We start from the raw sequence: 19,732 nt of genomic DNA on the forward strand, positions 1-19,732 counted from the left end.
ACTCCCAGCTGTTTCCCTTGTTAGTCATGTCAGGGTCACAGCGTGCAGAATGGCAGGTCCCAGGAGTCCTGGAGACTCAGGAAATTGGAAGGCTCAGGAGGGCGACGATGGGGCCCTTCCTTCTCCCTGGATCTCCAGACTTGGGGGTTCAGCCCTGAGAACCTGCATTCTGTTGGCTCCCCATCCAGATGTAATCGGGGTCCCCAAGGTAAACTCCAAGAGCTTAACGAGAGGAAGTATGGTCCAGACTGTGCTGTTTAACAACTTCCTGAAGCAGAAAAATCTGCTTCTGAACTAGCGTTTGATTTCTCCTGCCTAAAATTCTTGCCAGTTGCCATATGCCACAGGTGGCGAAACTGCAACCTGGAAGAGGTAAAGGATTTAACCAACTTCACACAGCTCATCAGAGGCACAGGGCGGGCCTCTTCCCTAAACTCTGCAGCAGTGTGTTCAGAACCAGGGCAGTGACGACATTAATAAACCAAGACAAGAGATGGGTTATGCTGTGCTTTACCCTTGAACTTTTAGTCCCGTGTATGAATCATGAGTGTGGCCTCCTAAGTGTCCCGCAACGCACAATGAGCTCTATTTCAGTAAGTGAGGGATGCTTTTTCTTAAGAAATGTTTAATTCAAGGTGGTTAGTGAATACAAGGCATGTAGTGCCTTCATGAAAGTTAAAAGAATCCAGTTACAAAAGAAGCACTGTGTAAAGTCTCAAATAGCTGAAGGTACAGTGGGCTCCATATTTTACAGAGTACAAAAAATTATTTCATATACAAAGAAAAATACAAATAATGTGCAAAAACATTTTCACAGGTGGCAATTTATAAAATGAAAATGATAGAAAAAGCCTTCATTCTTATTATCCCCGAATTTCTTATATATTAACACAGTTCTGTTTCCTAGTGTGTAGATAATTTTAAATTTGAAAATCTGATTTATTTTTCATCTACAAAGTGGCTTTTTAAAAAGGGAACCATTTTAAAATTACTGAAATCTTATGAATGAATCAGTTAATTTTATATTAAATTATAAGCAGACTACCTGAAAAACAAGGGTATAGAAATCATATATACATATTTTTGAAACATTAGTTTGGTATTTAACATATTAACATTTCAAAACAAATGTGATGATCTAGCTACCTACGACTCCAGCTGACCAGTGGCTGTTGCAGAAAAGCTGTCTCTGTTCACTGTGAGCAAACAGCATTCATGTATCTCAAGCTGGACAAACACAGGTTATCAAAAGTACAGAAAATCTAACTGACTAAACAAGTCCTTAAGTTCACGTGCAGAGGTGCTGTTTGGGTATCCAGTCACGCCACGGTGCGACCGCGGCTATACAGCCCTTGTCACAGGGGTGGTGTGCTCATAAACAGCTGGCTTCTGCCTCTCCAACATCTTCACTTTATTAGAGTTCAGTGCAAGTGGCTGTTTTGTGAATTAGTGCATTCAGCTTTCTGCATGTTATTTTGTGTAAGAAGCTGTCAGGGAGCAGAAGAATACATGGGACCATGAAGTCCTGGATCCTCAGGGCACCTTTGGCCTAGGAAAACTCAGTGTTTTGGAAGCGGTGTTTTCCTGCATTGGCCTGGTGATTACTGCACCATTCCCTGGCCAATCTTTCCCATCAGGCTATTCTGTGTGCCCCTTGGCCTGCCTGAGCACTGGTGGTCTTGCTGTGAACCCCAGCGCTGAGCAGGGATCCTGGAAGCACCTTCGGCAGCACCAGAGAACCAAGTATCTCTAAGGTTGGGCAATAAGAGCAGGAGCCTCCAATGGGAAACCTAGGCAGAATGGAAGATAGTCTTGGAGGATTTTGAGTTTTGCTTGTCAGGAAGTTCTCCAAGGAAGTTATGACCTTGGAGAACAGAAAGGATCCTGCTTTCATGAAGAAGGACCCAGGTGGGTGGTAGCCGCTTGGCTAGGGGATGGGTGACAGATGGCTCAGGAAGCATTCTTCTGATCCCTAACCACAAGGGATTGTCCTAACCACTAGGTTAGAACAACCTAGTGCACGATGCAGGGAGGGCCTGGGGCTCTTGACCAGACTTGTGTGACACATCTACTCCGGCTAAGAAGATGTAGCAACTGCCGAGAGAGGGGAATGGCTAAGTCTGGGCAGGAGAACCTCAGGCCCTAGGATGACTCATCAGAACTGAGCAGGAAGCTGTCAGCTCTTCAAGGATTCATGCACTTTTTTCCTATCTGGCAGCACAAGCCCTTCCTCCCTCTTCTGTGTGGGTTGACCATGGGTATCAGGCATCAGAGATACAGCTCTGGATCCTGTCCATCCACTGCTGGGCACTCTGTCCATCCTGGGCACAGAAGTTATACACACGTTTGCTGGTCTTGAGCTGCAAAAACAAAGGCAGAGAAGCAGAGATGAGGGCAGGGCTAGTCTACAGGTTTGGTCATGTGAGCTAATCAATCCCTGAGACCTTCCCTTTTCATGCTACCCTGGAACCTCCGTTATTTCTCTGCCCTCCACTGTACTGCCATTGTGTATGGAAGTGATTTTACTTTCCTGGTCCCCAGAGTCACAGGGGATCTTAACAGAAGGGTCTGCAGAGAAGACAGATATTCCAGAAAAGCCTGACTTTGTACCTTCTTGACTAAGGAAGAGGGTGTGGAATAGCTGGAGCCTCTTGCCTCGCCCATGTACTGCAGCCATGCAGCAAAGGAGCCAAGAAGACTGAGCTTCATCCACATCATGCTGGGGTTGGCTTTCACATTCCCTTCCCATCTCTTTCTCTAAGTCTTCAGCTGGGGCCTCACTGGGAGTTCAGAGTCAGGGAAATGGCCTCACAGCCTGAGCAGGGCACTAGAATAAGACCTGTGTTTGGTATGAAGTCTTGCTTGGCTCTGGGGACTACATAAGTCCCCTATCATGTGGCCCATAAAATGTCCCAAGGCCTGCTGAAGATGTCAGGGAAGACAGGCATCATGTGTGACTAATGATGTTTTTTTTGGATGATCAAGCTTGAAGACAACAAGATATAAAAGGGAAGTAACATCTGTTCTTGACAGAAGGTGGTGAGTGAATAACAATATTTAACAAGGAGTTCCTCTGCTTCCAAGTGTAGTTGGATACCTTTTGAAGAAGTCTTTTGTGCAAAGCAACACGCAGCCTTTATGAGCCACAGGGACAGCGGGGAGAGGTCAGGTTTGGGGATTAAGAGTGCTGGCTTCAGGTTCTGCAGCAGTTCCCACAGCCAGGGTGGGGCTGTGGCCCATCGGTAGTCACCATCAGCTGCTCTGAAGCCCTGTCATTCTTGGAGCGGATGGACTGACTGTAAGGGATTACGTGCAGAGAGCCAGGAAAAGACAAGGTCAACTTACATCAAAGAAAGCCTTGTCACTCGTGTGCTTCGGGGCGCCCATGCTGGGGCCGGCAGGGATGACCATTTCTACTTCAGCCAGGTCGATGTGGCCCTTACAGCTGGTGTCCTCACCCGAGTCATAGTATCGCAGCTGGAACCAAAGGACACGTGGGGTATGAGACTCAGGAAGGGGAACAACAGGGCTTTGCAAAAGGTATCTGAATACTTTCCCATATCTTGTTCAACTATGTCTGGGAGAACAGACAAGAAATTAAAAACACTGCTTCTAGGAAGAAGAATTAGGTAGCTGGGAGAGAGGGTAAAAAGACACATTTTTTGAAATTTGAATAAATGTATTATATATAAAAGAATAAAAACATCAACAACTGTAAAAATATATGGAACATATGAATAGGGGGTTAATGTTTAGAATATATACAAAATTCCTAGAGATTGAGAAGAAAAAGATAAACAACCTAATAGAAAACTGATCGAAGGATTTCAACTGGCAACTCACAGAAAAAATTTGAGCGACATATAAACATCTGAAAAGGTGAAGAGCCTCAACAGTCAAAGGTAAATGAAATCAATGAGATTTCACTTTTCACATAGATTAAGAAATATTTCAAATGGCTGACAATATTCAGGTTGAATGGAAGGCATGAAGTATTCGTAAGCACCGTTTGTGGGGTTATAATTAGTCAGAAACCTATTAGAGGACAATCTGGCAATATGAACTAAAACTTAAAATGCTTATCCCTATTGCTACACCTTTCCCTTTTTATCTTACAGAAAGACTCCCACAAGCATGCAAAGGCACACAAATAAAGAGGCTTCCTTCAGCACTCCCTCTACCAGCTAAGGACTGAACAGATGTATCTGCCTGTCAGTAGGGTGTTGGTTAATTAAATGATGTACATCAATAGTATGGGATGCTATACAACATTTAAGAAATAAGATCTGTGTGAACTGGGAGGAAAATATGTTCAAGCTACACTGTATTTGAAAAGCTGATTTCCAAATAGCATGTAGACATGAAGTGATTTTTGAAAAACAATGAAGAGCTCAACATTTGACTGACGGTTACTATGTGTAAGGACTGGATTTCACTTGAACTCTATCAGTCTGGATTTCAGAAAGTTACATGGCAGGAATGTGTCTGGTGCCTCCATCACTGTGATTCTGGCCTCAGACTTCTCTCTGCCTCTCTCTGCAGGCATGGTAGGAGCAGGACAAATAGAAAACCGTACACCTTTTGTATTAAATCTAAAAGACTGTCAAGAATGCAAGTATAATTTGACGTTACTGTAAATTATAGAAACATCATGACATTCTCCTATGTTTTATTTAGTGGTTTAATGGGACTTTTCTACACAATGTAGGCTCTAATTTCAGAGACAGTGCTGTTTAAAGTCCAGTTGCCTAAAACGGGCTTCCACTGCATATCTGTAAAAAAAAAAAAATTCTCTGTATCTGTAATCCAGCAGGATCCTGTGTAACCTTTATGAAACTCCTTGAGCAGAGTGAAAGGTGGTTGATCCCCACATAAAGTGTTCATCTGGCAGGAGTCATCTAGATGCAGCTCCAACCAGAGCACCGTACTGGGGTACAGCCCGTATCTTTCTCAGGAGACTCCATGTTACACATAAATGCACTGAGAATCTGCTCAAGGCTGACCGGTCAGTTCTAAGGCAGAGTGACGTCTCCGGTCAGACCATGGGAGGACACGTGACTCTCCAGTGAATGATACAAAGAGGCTGGAAGTTTGCCTAGTGTCCCCCTACCCTCCAAGATCACCGGAGCAAAGATTCTGACTCTAAGGACTGTGGGGAGAGCAGGGGGGCTAGAGCCATAGCAGAGAACCTAACAGTGGGGAAAAGACTTCCAGCATGGTCTGGGAGGTCCAGGCTAGTGTCCGCCCACTGTGGATTTCAGGTTTGCATGGGCACATCCCTTTCTGCCTATTTTAAAGCCCCCGCCCTCCTCTGTTGCTGTCACCTTTGAGGGATAATGATGCCTTCTTTAGTACAGGGATGGGCACAGAGAAGGTGTTCAAGAAATGTTTGTTGAATAAATTAACGCCCTCGACTCTGAATGGATGCTTTGTGCTGTCGAGATGAAGTGATCTGTACTCTGGAGAGCGTGCACAGGCATGGGCTCTGTATGTGCGTGTGGTATGCAACACGCTGAAACCCTGAGGTCCTCTCCTGGCCTGGTTGTGGACAGCAGGCAGCAGGAGATGCATGAGCATTAAAAAGCAGAGTTTTGTTGCTCTTAATGCTCTGGGCGCCAGGTCACTGCCTCCATCGCACACACCCGCACTTTCTCAGAGGGCTGCTGCGTGCTCTCTCACTGGGTCCATGGAGGAGCCCCCAGGTAGCTGGTGGGAAGCCTCAGGGAAGCATTCTGTACATGGGGGCTGTGTGTGTCTGCTGAGAGTCACACAACAGCCAGGGACGGAGGCTCGCCTGGGCAGAAGTGACTGCTATAGGTTGTGATGGGGTTTATTACCTGATGCTTTGTTACATCCAAAACAAACCAACGGGGCTTCCAGCCTTTCAGCAAAGCCCCTCTTTTGTACAGCGTTCCCTCAAAGGACCTAGAAGTAATGATGACGTGGCGGTTAATATGATTTTACTACGTACTGTAAAGGCGATATCTGTTGTTTTTGTTGGTCAAGTTTCTGTTTCCCCTAGATGATCCAAAAAAGATCAGTCGGAGCTCCCCCCAGAATTTCTCTACTAGGCTCTCAGGGAAAGACTGCCTCATTCTGCTGGGATTACCAAACTTGTGAGGTTTGGAGCTCTCAGCAGCCATCCTTTGTACCACGCTGGGGTTCACGCAGCCTGTACAGGAAGCAGAGCTGGTGAATGACAGAAGCCTGAAGGTAGCCTTCTCACTTCATGTGAGTAAATTCCTTTCTGCTTGGGCGAGCATGTGCTAAATCTCAGAAGTCTGCCACTGGAGAAGCGCTCACTAACACACATTCCCTCAAAAGACCAGGCAGGAGATAGTAGGACCTGCCACAAAAAACTACAACCTCCTGGCCTTATTTTAGTTGTAATTTTGACTTTTCCTCTTCCAAGAACCATCTAACACATTTAAAACAGAAACAAAGAATTAAAGAGGATCCATTTTAAGTTGATAGAACGTGGCATGGCCTAGGCCTGGCTGATTCGAGGGGGGCTGGGAGAGCCTCTGTCGCACCCCCGGGCAGGGCTCCCAACGTCCACCTGTTCTCGTCGTTCTTGGGCGTGTACTGGCTATACAGCGTGGCTGCTCTGCGGTCCACCCCGTTGGATGGGGAGACACCAGTGTTCTGCTCCTCTGCCAGGTTGCTGTCTGGAAGGTGCAGCTGAGGCCTCTTCTGATAAAAAGGGAGGTTGGTGGACACAGTTCCTGGGGAGCCTGAAGGGTATCTCTGGGGCTGAAAAAGACAGAACAGGAGATAGGAAGGCTTTACAAAGACTTTAAGCGACTGACCCGGTAATTTTACTTCTAAAAATTTACCTCAATAAAGAAACTGGACCATATATATGTCTATATAAAACATGTATAAAAAGATGCTTACCTTGGAGTCTTTTTTTATAATAGCAAAAAACTAGAAACTACCTAAATGTCTATCATTATGGGGCTAGTTAAAAAAAATATGTCTGAACAATGGGATTCTAGACATCTGTTCCAAAGGGTGCTGATTTATATACGACAAATGGAAAAGACACGCATGCCATATATTAAGGAAAAAAGAAAGCAGGTTTTAAAACTATGTCTATAGTAAATCCCTTTTATATATGTGTTTAAAAGTCTGAAGGCATAGTGGTTTATTTCTACGTTATAAATTTTGGGTGACTTCTATTTTATAACTTCCTGTGTTATAAAGGAATACATAAAGGAATACATATATCGTATTCATAATCAGAAAAAAAATTAACAAACTATTTTATTCTTCTGAGGAAAAAAGCAGTACAGCCTCATCCACCCACGGCCTGTCTGATAACAGCCCCTGAGTTGCCACCTGAAGGCCAGAGATGGCGCCCCAAGAACCCCTTCTTACAGGGTCAGAGGACATTTTCTCCTGTACTCCATTCTCCTTGACCGCTCTGTGACATCTGACCCTGCTTACCTCTCCTTTCCTGAAGTGCTCTCATCTGTCCTAACCTCCCTCTGTTGCACTTGGAGCTGACCTGCTGTGGGTTTGGCCGGTGGCCGCCCTGTGTGTCAGCCGTGTTATCTGGGCCTGAGCCTGCACGCATGAGCCGGACGCCATTGCCTCGCTGTGGGTTAACAGGACACTAAGGTGTGGACGCTCAGGGGCTCAGCACAGCCCATTCCACATTTTACAGCTTAAGGGGTGGTGAGAAGCCGAAAATGGAGTATTTGGTATTAAAATATTTTTAGAGTAAATGTTTCTTAATTTAGAAACAAAAAGGGGGTGTGAACAACAGAGAGTGGCATATTTTATTGTTTTAAAATATTTGATTTTCCCTATTTCTCTGGCGCCAGCAAGATCTGGGCATTTCCTTCTTCCCTCCTCTCCTGTGGTAGAAGATCAGCTGAAACCACAGAGGTGCTGAGATAGAAAAGACCCAGTAATTTCCCCTGGATTTGGGGCACTGAACATAAGTATTATATCACTGTGGTAGAGTCAGACACTCAGGAAGTACTCGGTCGTTTGGAACTTTCTGCCCTGGACCCTCAAGGCACGACCCCTCTCTTTGGCCATACACCTCCTGGGTTACCAGTGGCAGAGGCCCCACCTGATCCAGTGCCCTCAAGAAGCTCAGCAGCAGCTCTTCAAAGGGCTTTGCCAACTCACATGGTCTGCTCTGGGCTCTTCTTTAAGGTCCACGTTTACCCGCTCCCACAGCTGCTGCCACTTCTCAGGGGTTTGGTTCAATTTATGCTCCAGTCTTTCAATTTCCTACAGAGAAATCAAAAGGGTTGTTTTTTTTTTTTTTGACAGTTAAGTATTGGGTTGGTTAAGAAGTTCGTTTGGGCTTTTCCATAACAGCGGACAAACTCAAACGAACTTCTTTCACAGAAATCATGGTGCTCCCCAGAGCCACAGCTCCTCGGAGCCAGAGGAGGAGCACGACCAGAGCAGTGAAAGGCTGCAGCGAGCCCGGGCCAGAGGCCTCCCAAGCCAGGAACAGTGGTGGCGGGAGTGCTAGCTGGTGTGATACACTGTGGCAAAGATGATTTATTAGGATCTGTAACCGGGCCTCTTTGTACAGATGGCTTAAATAGAGAGATGAAATCTGTATCCCAAACACCTTCACCCTTGGCCAGCCCATAGGAAATCTCATGGCCACAGCAAAAGGTCAAGCACTAGGCCTATGTCCAGTCCCTAATAGCTGAGGTAGATGAGAAGTCTGTCCTGGACAGAGGAACCCCTTGACTCTGATGATTCAAACCAGATGTAGGGAGAATGAACCAAGAAATGCCCAAGGCCTGGCATTTCCCTCGGCCAGGGAGACTGAGAGCAGAGCAGCGGCCTCTGTGACGGCGCGCTCACACACCCTTCTCCTGGTGGGAAGACTGAATGGAGAGGACTCTTCAGGAACTGTCTGGCCTGTGTCAGGGCTCAAACCCTTTCCTCAGGGCCACTGCTCTCATCATGGGGTTACTGCCAGAATGGCTTCACTCCAGAATATTCCTTGTAGAAGACGGCTGGCAGTACTCCCATCAGACCATCAGCTCCCCACACTTCTGACTGGAGGAGTAAGGCACCCACAGAAGTCATAACCCAGGCCTGACTCCGGCTCTTGGCCAGATGAAACAGCCGGGAAGCTGCAAACTGCTCTACTTGCTTGAATGCTTCCTCGTAATGATGAAAAACTCACTTCTACTAAGACTGTTTTCCAGTCCCTGCGCGTGGATCTCCAGGGATGCTGGGGAGCAGGTCTGGCTTCCGCATGTTCTATGATGCTGGCAAGAATGCTAGCCCAGTGTGAGGAGAGCCATGGCCAGGAGCTGGTGAACCAGGCTTCACTCAGCCAGGTTCCCGAGGCCTCTTGTGCCTTCAGGGGCCCAGAGCCTTGGGAGTCTGGCTTCACGTGGTGACTTACACTGAAAAGGCTGGTGAGAGCGTCGGGCTGAGCGCAGCTGACGTCATCGTAGCACGGCCACACGGTTCTCCTCTGGCTCTGGGGCCTGGCTCCTCCGGCCAGCTCAGAGTCTTCGGAGGGCAGCTGCTTGGGGGTCAGCATCATCCAGTCATACGAGGGCCCCGTGGAAAGCGTCTCCTCTATGTAGTAATCCCACTTCTTGAGGCTGGAAACGTTTACATTGGGCTTCAGGGCCTGTTTAAAGAAAATTCTGAAATGTAGTTTCATCCTGACCTCAAAGTAGCCCAAGCTTACTGGCAGGCCAGCCCCTAACACTGCAGGGTCCAGGGAAGAGGATGAACAGAGGTTCTGATGACATATGTCTATATATTTAAACATTACACATCAATATAACTATTAGCTAAAGTATGTTCTATCTTCCTACCCTGACAAATATAACTTCCAAACGACCTAGAAGGCCAGGTTTCAGTTGAGAATTCTCAGACCCCTCCGCACTGGGGGAGGCTGGTCCCAGTTCCCAGTTGTTGGCCTAAACCCCTGCTCCTCCAGGCTCAGCTCTGTCCTACACTCTGAAGGTCTCTTACGAACATGCACATATACCCCAGCCCTGCAGCTGAACTCTGTCTGCTCCCTGACAAATGCTACTCCTTAGCTGCCCTTTGGCTTAGGAGTACACTTACTGGCTTAGGGAAGTGGTCTGGTAAGTAATTTGAATTTGGGCAAGGAATTGTGAAGTACCAGAGTGTGGTCTAGATGAAGGAGGAGCATCTAAGCGTGTACCCTTGGTTTCTCACACACCTCATGAGAAGGGTGCATCTGGAGAAAGGCCGGGGTGGGGTCCTATTGTTCTGGGGCTCACAGCCCAGCCTTTTTGCCCATGAGTGGTGGTGGAGAGCTCCACTCCACTGCAGAGCCTATTTCATGCAGACGGGCATGGCAGAGCGTGGCCGTCCCTGAGAAGTCAACCTTCGTGGGCTGTGCTCCAACCTTCCTGCTTCTCATAGGGTTTCTTCCATGGCTCTGGTATGAATGGATTTAGGGAAGTCTTATCTGAAGTATTTTAGGTTTTTCAGCTTAGACAGCATGCTGAGGTTTCAAGTTTTGTTTTCCCTTCCCAGGGCAAGTTGATTTGCTCTGAGTTTCTTGAAGTTATCCTTTCTATGTCTAGGGGGCCAGCTCCTAATTTTTCTGGTCAAGAATTTGGTAACAGACTTCATTGCATCATAATCTAAACCCAAAGTGTATCAACTTTTAAATAGCTTCTGGTATGAAACCTAGTCAAATGTTTATAAAAAGCTTAAACAGCTTATATACGCTCAAAGTAAGGAAAACTTCAACACAAAAATATCCCAAAAATGCAACATAAATGCTTTCTTTCTTTACCTCTATTTCCACTGGTGAATATAAATAATTAAAGAAAATGGGACTCCTCTTGTGCATTCTATCAATACACTCCCAAATACAAATTCCTTTTTTAGCATGCTTGTCTCCTTTATCATCAAATAAAGTTCCTGGAAAAAAAAAATCAGCAAAACAAAAGTCAAATAAATCAACAGTCTGCTTAAAAATGTGATGCATGTAGCAGATGAAAAATGGAGCATTTCGTATGGCTCTCGAAACATCATTGCATGCGCAAAAACCTTAGAAAATAAAAAGATAGGAAAGGACTGTAGCAAAGCTAAAGATAGGAATGGACTTCACAGCTATATGGAAACAAATCCAAATGGAAGGAAAACATGTGCTGAAGTTTTCCCAAGTATTTAGCAATACATCATGACTCCCCCCCAGGCCACATCCCACATCTATATCTAGATTCACAGAGGTCCATGCCAGCAGACATTCTACACATTTTTCCAAAAAGCTGGAAGGAAACTGATTTGATGAGACTCAGTTAAAAACATAATTTTATGTTTCTTTATAAAGTTGCTGGCTGTTTATTATGAAGCCATTTAAAGTGTTTTCTTTGGTAGTTCACATACACCACACATCGTGGTCAGGAGACTGTAGATGTCAGATGGGTGTGGTCTGTATCCTTGGGTGAGTTCAAAGCTCAGTTGGGGAGGGTGGCATTTCAGGCACTATATTTATACCTTTTAGTCTGTTACTCACATGAGCCCACTTTGTTTTAATAGAGAGGAAGGTGTGTTAGCATGAGGCAGGAGGTATTTCTTTAAAAGGCCAGGAAGAGTGCCTCTCGTGGCAGTGCTGTCTTTTCTTGCTTTAAATGAAAAGACTCAGTCAAAAGTTAATAAGCATTTTATTGACCATAAAATAATGTCTCATGCCCAAGACTGCACAAAATCTTATGAGGGGCCCCCAAGACGTGGAGTTTTAGGAGTTGGACATTACTTAGAGACTAAACTAGCACCAACACTAATTAATGTTTCTTCTCTACCTGTTAAGTGTAGAGTGCAGAACAGTAGTTCTCAACCCTGGCCACTCATTTAAAAAAGACAACAACAAAAAAAACAGGGGCTTCAAAAAGTCCCAGTACTTAGGTCTCACCTCAGACCAATTACAGAGTATGAGAATGGGCCCCAGATAAAAGTCATTTTAAAAAGTTCTCTAAGTGACTCTAATGTCCACTGTAACCAGCTCTACTTAATGTCTTCCCAACACAAGGGTGACTAAAAAATTAAGGTTTCTGATTGTGATGTATGGAATGACAATTTTATGAGTCAACAAAGGTCTGGAAGTTCAAATAGGAAAGGAAATGGTATCACCAGTAATGTCTCCCTTACCAAAAGTATGAAATATTGTACTAGACAAGTTTAATAGCATGCATTGAAAAACAGTATTTCTTGCTTTCATATTTTAAACTCAGAACATTAGTGAATATTTTCAGCCATTAAGAAAATCCTCTTTATGAATATTCAGTATGTATAATATACTGAAAATACACAGTAAACATAACATACTGCTTTTCTTTATTTCTTTTTACCCCTCCCTATAACAATAGCAGAGTAAGAACATAAAATCCCCTTGGGCAATGTTTACACAGGGGCTGACCAGCTTTCAAGAATCTATTCTTTAGAACTGTTACTGCCATTAAAAATTATAATAATGGTGCTATCTAAAATTTATTGAGTTCTTACTATGTGGTAGCAACTGTGCTAAGAAATTTACAAATATTAATGTGGTCATCCTGGTCCAAAAAGCGGTGTGTGCTATTATTCTCCTCATTTTAAAGATGTGGAAACTGAGGAAACTCAGAGAGGAACCTAACCTGTCCTAAGTATCGATACTTGGCTGGTAACTGGCAGTGTTGAAATTTAACTGTATTCTGTTTGCTCCAGAGCCCGTGGCCATAACTGCTATGCAAACTGCTTCCAGGGGAGCAGTAACCTACCAGAGTGTACCAGGGATGGGATGACTAGGAGTCAGGTGTTTCTCCACAAACAATGCTACTGCTTGGAGATAAGAAGACAGTAATAAGCAGATTCACGTTTTCAAAGGTGCTACAGGATGACCACTAGCAGTCCCTAAGATCTGGCACAGCACAAAATCTCACTCATTCATGTCCATTATACTTTCATAGTTCAGAATAAAACACTAAAATGGCCTTGCCACACTTGGGGGTGATTATTTAATTAGAGGTTTTAATTAAAAATACATAAAACTAACAAAAAAAGATTGAACAAGGGCATGCAAACACGTACCGTGCTCTAATCTTTCATAGTCTGAATCCAGGAGAAATGTTTTAAAGCGATTAGACACATAGTGGAAAGCCAAGAACTTTAAGTAATAGAGATTGAATTCAAACTCAGTTGGATACTGGTTGTGAACCTGAAACACACAAGGCAAAGAAAAGAATAAGAATTAAATGGAACAAAAAGTGGATGCCATGCCACTGAACACTGACTGAAATGCATGGGAGACCATTTGGTGACTCAGTCAACTGAATCCCTAACAGGAGTGGAGGTGGGAAGTGAACCAGGCCTTTGCCAGATACCATGCTAGGGGGTTTTACAAGCATAATCTCATATAATCTCCATAACAACACTACAAGATACGCATTATTTTTTGCTGGATTTATTGAGCAAAAATCGACATATAACATTGTGTAAGTTTAAAGTGTACAACACAGTAATTTAATACTCAAATCTATTATAAAATGATTACCATGTTAGTGGTAGTTAACACCTCCATAACCTCATATGATTACCTTTTTTTTTTTTTGGTGGTGAGAACATCTAAGATCTACTTTCTTAGCAACTTTCAAGGATATAATACAGTAATACTAACTATAGTTGCCATGGTGTACAGTGGACCCCCAGAACTTACTCCTCTTAAGTCTGGAAGACAAACATCTCCCATCTGCCACCTCCCCACAACCCCCAGCCTCTGGTAACCACCATTCTACTCTGTTTTTGTGAGTAAGGCTTTTTAAGGTTTTACCTATAAGTGAGATCATACAGTATTTATCTTTCTCTGACTTATTTCACTTAGCATAATTCTCTCAGGGTTTATCCACACTGTTGCAATGGCAGGATTTACTTTTTTCTCACGACTGAGTGATATTCTAATGTTTATGTATATAATGTTTATATTTATAACATATGTTATATATATGTTATCCTTTCACCTGTAGATGGATACTTAGGTCATTTCTTGACCATTGTGAATAACGCTACAGTGAAATATCTCTGAGGTAACGATTTCATTCCCTCCAATGTATCCAGAAATGGGATTGCTGGGTCACACGGTAGCTCTATTTTAATATTCTGAGGAGCCTCCGTGTTGTTTTCCGTAGTGACTGAATCAATTTACATCCCTACCAGCAGCGCACAAGAGCTCCCTTTTCTCTGCATCCTCTCCTGCACTGTTACCGTTTGTCTTTTTGATACTAGCCATTCGAACAAGTGTGAAGTGACGTCTTGTGATTTCAATTTGCACTTTCCTGATGATTACTGGGGCTTCCCTGGTGGCTCAGAGGTTAAAGCGTCTGTCTGCAATGCGGGAGACCTGGGTTCGATCCCTGGGTGAGTGAACACTTTTTCATATACCTTTGGCCATTTGTATGTCTTTGGAAAAATGTCCGTTCAGATCCTTTGAAGAGAGGTATTCTCACCCACCCCCAACCCTGTACGGATGAGGAAGCTGAAGATGAGCAGGATTAAGTATTTGCCCAAGGTCACTTACAGTAATGAGACAGCCCAGATTTGAATCCTGGCTTGTTAGGCTCCTCAGTCACTGTCTCATTTGCTTCATACTGTGCTAGATACTTGACAAACACAAATTATTGTATGCCGTGGTCCTTGCTTTCCAGGCATCTGTGGTGTAACAGTGTGTAATACAACAAGAAAAATTATACTTACAGAAGTTTGGCAGTGAAAGGAATGAGAAGAGAAGGTGGTGGTTTGTGGGGGGACAGCAAGAGTCGTTTTCCTGATAAAAGAAAGGTGTGCCTGTCTGAGGGCAAGGCAGAAGGAGCCAACAGAGAATAAACTGTGGAGAAAGAGCTGATAACTAAGAGAGTAAGGCCCTGGGAAAGCAAGAATGAATGAGGCCAAGGGTCCAGAAGCAGGCAAAAGCCTTAAAAATGAGGCGGAACAGAAGAGTAGACAAGAAGAAAAGTATGTTCAAGTGCCAAGGGTGGGAGGGAAGAGCTTATGCCTTTTACCCTTAATTTTCCATCAGTAACTTAGTGAGGTCACTGGAGAGAGGAATAAGGATGAGGGAATGGCATGGGAGGGTGGCAGCAGGGCAGAGCCTGGAACGGTCACTGAGCTGTGCTGTGCTGTAGGCAGACTCTCTGGAGCCGTCTTACGTTGGCAGAAGACAGGCTGATGACCTTGGGACACTCTGGTCCACCCAGCAATCTCACCTCTGGACTGCTCACTCTCTCATGACCAATGAGAGAATTTTGCTTGGTTGAGATAAGTTCCAATCATAATTGTATTTGCTTAAAAGCTGTTTCAAATGAACACTGCAGGCAGGCTGTCTAAAAGCCAGCTTTCCTCTCCATGTTTAATTTGGCAATGTAGACTCACACTTGGTCAGCCAAGAGAGCGGCATATGTGCAATATGTTGATTGCTCAATAGATCAATGGGAGTTTAAAGTCATGATCTGGATACCATCAATTTATCAACCTTTATCACTTGATTAGAAACCTAGATTTCTGTGATGATTAAAGATTTTTTTTTCCCTATTTTTTTTTTGGCTTTTACACTGAACTAAAATTTTAGTTCATACATAATGCAAAATAAAATGGAGGCTAAGAAGAATGTATTAAAACAGCCTGACTCTTCTGCATCAGGCTTGCAAACTGTGGGTGGACCTGCTTTCTTGACCTGAGCTACCGTCCTTCCTGTTGCGTCTGGCCTCCCCAGGACAGGGGAACTTTCTGTAGGACAACTGGGGTGTGGCTCTGAATAGTGAGGTAGTGCACCATATTCCAGGTTTTAGAACTTAAACTCTTTAGCCTGAGTTCCTGAATCCATACCACCACCTCAAGGGGCCAGAGTGCACATGATGGAGAGGGGGTGACTGGGACTGTGGCTGTTGGGATAGAAGAAGAAGACTGGTCCAGGATGGAGCTTGGTTCTCTACCATCTGAGAGTCTCAGGGAGAAATCTGCAATGTGTTTGGGTGTGAGCTCCAAGAACAACTTTGCCCCAATAGCCCTTGGAATAAAACTCCGTAATCACAGGCCAGACCCTTGGCTCACTGTATCCAGGGGAAGAGTTCAGGGCAATTTCCACTGACCTAGTCCATGACAATTCTAAAAACTTTAAAAAAAAAAAAAAATTATTAAACAAAGCCCCAGAATAACAAAACATTTCTCTCAGTGATTCTTCTCCATAAAAACCACTTGCTGCATATATAACTGTTATCTTTTCTTGATTATTCTGATATTTAATATGCCTAGGAATATGATCTTAATGACCCACTTCTGAGGTAAAGTAGAATGGAAATGATAATGAATATGACCTTAAGTTGAACTTACAGGCACTCAGGGAGATCAGCCGCTAGGACTAGAAGGAAAGCTCCTCTACAAGTGGAAAAATGCTCTCACAGACCACTGTGCTGAGTGACTGACCTCACCACAAACCCTGCACTCTACAATTAACGACAGTAAGACTAGACACTTCTTCAAGGCTGCTGGCGCTCGCCCTGCTCGAACTGGAACTGCTGCTTAGAAAACACCCAGGTGTGAGCGCTTGGGGGCACCATGGTGTCTGTGTCCGTGTGGCCATGAAGGCACCTGCAGTTGCTAACTGCTTGGAGTGAAAAAGTCTGTCCCCATACTGGGGTTAATTATCAGGTCTGTTGGAAGTGGAAGAGAAGATGCTGAACAACTTGGTTCTTTTACTTGGTAGCAACAGTTTTAAGCAACAAGCATGTAAAAATTTCTTCGATGGAAAAAAAAAAATAAAAGTGACCTGAATGCCAGTTGATTAATGCCTAGCTACGTTTGGAATCTGATATTAAGAAACTCAAGGAATTTTCTGAAATGTCTTTTGACTATAATGAAAAATTAAGACCTGATTGTGAATACAAGACAAAAATCTCGTGCTTAGACTTCTAGTAAATACTCTCTCCATTTAGTCCTACATCCCAGAAACCGAGTTTGTCCAGTTAATCGGCTCCCCTCCCCTTGTCAACAGGACACCCGGACTCTCCTCCCGTACCCCACCACAGTGCTCTCCACAAGGCACAGGACACACACAGGCCTTCTCCTCCTCCCGTTAAGTATCGCTGTGATAGAGGAAATGGGATCAAGGGCAGAGACGTCCTCTAAGGACATACTACAGGGAACGAGTGAGAGTTTAGAGGTTTGTTGGCCACTTTTTTTTTTTATTTTAATGAGGTATAATTGACATATGATAAGCTGCATATACTTAAAAGTGTAGAATATGCTACATTCTAACATCTCCATACACCTGTGAAGCCATTGCCACCATCAATACAGTGAACCTACCAACCATAACTCCCCAAAGTTTCCTGCACCCTCCTCTGCAAGCAATGACTGATTTGCTTTTTGTCACTATGGGTTAATTTGTACCTGCTTAAACTTTATTATAGGGCTTCCCTGGTGGCTCTGTGGTAAAGAATCCGCCTGTCAATGAAGGAGATGGGGGTTCACTCCCTACGCTGGGAACATTCCCTGGAGAAGGAAATGGCAACCCACTCCAGTATTCTTGCCTGGATAATCCCATGGACTGAGGAGCCTGGCGGGCTACAGTCCATGCGGTCGCAGAAGAGTAGGACACAACTTAGCAAGTGAGCAATAAGAACTTTATATAAACGGAATCAGAAATGTGTACCCTTTTTGTGTATGTGCCTTCCTTCACTAAGCATAATTATTTAAGACGCATCCACGTTGTTGGGTTTTCAGTAGTAAATTTCTTTCTATAGCTAGATAGTATTCTACTACATGGATATACCACAGTTTGTTTATTCATTCACCTGTGGATGGACAGGTGGATGGTTGCTTCTAGATTTGAGGTTATTACATATAATGTTGCTGTGAACAGTTATGTATGAGTCTTTTTGTGGGCATAAAGCCTTCGTTTCTCTTGTGTAACTGCCTAGGGATGGAAAGATGAGTCATATACTAGATAGGTATGTTGAACTTTTAAAGAAATGGTCAAACTGTTTTCTCAATGGTATAATTTTATATTCCCGCCAGCAGTGTTAAAAAATTCCAGTTCCTCTACATCCTTGTCAACACTCCAGGCAGTCAGTTTTTAAATTTTAGTCATTAAAATAGGAATATAGTAGTTAAATAGCTACGTAGTAATGATTTTAATTTACATTTCCTAATGACAAATGATAAAAGTATCTTTTCATTTGCTAATTTTCCATCTGTATATTTTTGAAGTCAGTATAAATGTTATGCTATTTTAAAAAATAGGTTGGTTGTTTCTTAAATACTGAGTTTTGAGAATCCTTTATATATACTAGATATAAGTCCTCTAGCAGATACATGATTTGCAAATGTTTTCTCCCACTCTGTGATGTCTTTTCATTTTATTAACAGTGATTTTGAAAAACAAAAGTTTTTAACTTTGACAAAGTCTAATTTATCTAAGGGAGGCCTGGTGTGCTGCGATTCATGGGGTTGCAAAGAGTCAGACACAACTGAGTGACTGAACTGAATTGGCTGAATTTATCTAATTTATTTTTTCCTTTTATGGATGATGCTTTTGGTGTTGAATCTAAGATATCCTTGTCTCATAACCCAAGATCACAAGGATTTCTTCCCATGTTTTCTTCTAGAAGTAGAGTATTATGACCCCTTTGGAATTAACTTTTATTTGGATGCAAGGTATGGGTCAAAAGAAATGACCCATTTTCCATTTTGCATCTGGATCCAATTGTCCAATTGTCCAAAATCCAATTGTCTGATACCATTTGTTGAAAAGACTCTTTTCTACCTATTGTTTAGACATTGTTTTATTGAAAAATTTTTGTTGAAGTGTAGCTGATTTACCATGTTGCATTAGTTTCTGGCGCGTGGCGAAGTGATTATTTATCTGTATAGACACACACACATATATGTATGTGTGTACATATATATGTATGGGCTTTCCTGGTGGCTCAGCTGGTAAAGAAGCTACCTGCAATGCGGGAAGCCAGGGTTCAATCCCTGGGTTGGGAAGATCCCCTGGAGAAGGGAAAGGCTACCCACTCCAGTATTCTGGCCTAGAAAATTCCAAAGACTGTATAGTTCATGGGGTCACAAAGAGTTGGACACGACTGAGCACCTTTCACATACACATACATCATATATATATTCATACACACACACACACATATATTCTCTTTCATATTCTTTTCCATTATGGTTTATTACAAGACATTGAATATAGTTCCCTGTGCTATACAGTGGGGCCTTGTGGCTTAACTATTTTATATACAGTAGTTTGCTAATCCCAGACTCCTAACTTATCCCTACCCCACCCCCTTTCCCCTCTGGAAATCATAATTTTTTTTTTTCTGTGTCTGTGAATTGGTTTCTGTTTTGTGAGTATGTTATTGTTATCATATTTTCGATTCCACAAATAAGTGATATATTTACCTATTAGTTTTGCATCTTTGTAAAAAATCAGTTGTCCATATATCATATATATATATGGAACTATTTCTGGACTGTCTATTCTGTTACATTGATCTATTTGTCTTTATACCAATTATCCTGTTTTGATTACTACAGCATTATAATAAAATCAGATAATGTTAGTCCCCCAATTTTGTTCTTTTTCAAAGTTGTTTTGGCTATTCTAGATCCTTTGCCTTTCCATATGGATTTAATTGAATTAAGTTTGCCAGTTTCTACAAAGTAGCATCCTAGGAGTTTTATTATGATTACATTGAATCTTTAATTTGGG

At 43.2% G+C, this 19,732-nt stretch overlaps 1 protein-coding gene and 1 long non-coding RNA gene across 2 annotated transcripts in view; one reads left to right on the forward strand and one right to left on the reverse strand.

The window, feature by feature from the left end:
* Positions 1-19,732, forward strand: part of LOC138991003 (uncharacterized) — a 50,070-nt gene that overhangs the window by 15,754 nt on the left and 14,584 nt on the right. The window lies entirely within an intron of this gene.
* SBF2 (SET binding factor 2) overlaps positions 609-19,732 on the reverse strand; it is a 498,680-nt gene continuing 479,556 nt past the window's right edge. The window contains exons 33-40 of the mRNA XM_070383912.1: positions 13,054-13,180; positions 10,778-10,905; positions 9,395-9,628; positions 8,143-8,247; positions 6,560-6,753; positions 5,838-5,925; positions 3,346-3,477; positions 609-2,360 (exon numbers count right to left, since the gene is read on the reverse strand). Coding sequence (XP_070240013.1) covers positions 2,262-2,360; positions 3,346-3,477; positions 5,838-5,925; positions 6,560-6,753; positions 8,143-8,247; positions 9,395-9,628; positions 10,778-10,905; positions 13,054-13,180 — 1,107 coding nt within the window. The 3' untranslated portion in view covers positions 609-2,261. The remainder of the gene's footprint in view (positions 2,361-3,345; positions 3,478-5,837; positions 5,926-6,559; positions 6,754-8,142; positions 8,248-9,394; positions 9,629-10,777; positions 10,906-13,053; positions 13,181-19,732) is intronic.

This window comes from Bos mutus, chromosome 15, assembly GCF_027580195.1.
Source record: "Bos mutus isolate GX-2022 chromosome 15, NWIPB_WYAK_1.1, whole genome shotgun sequence".
In the NCBI taxonomy this organism is placed as follows: Eukaryota; Metazoa; Chordata; class Mammalia; order Artiodactyla; family Bovidae; genus Bos; species Bos mutus.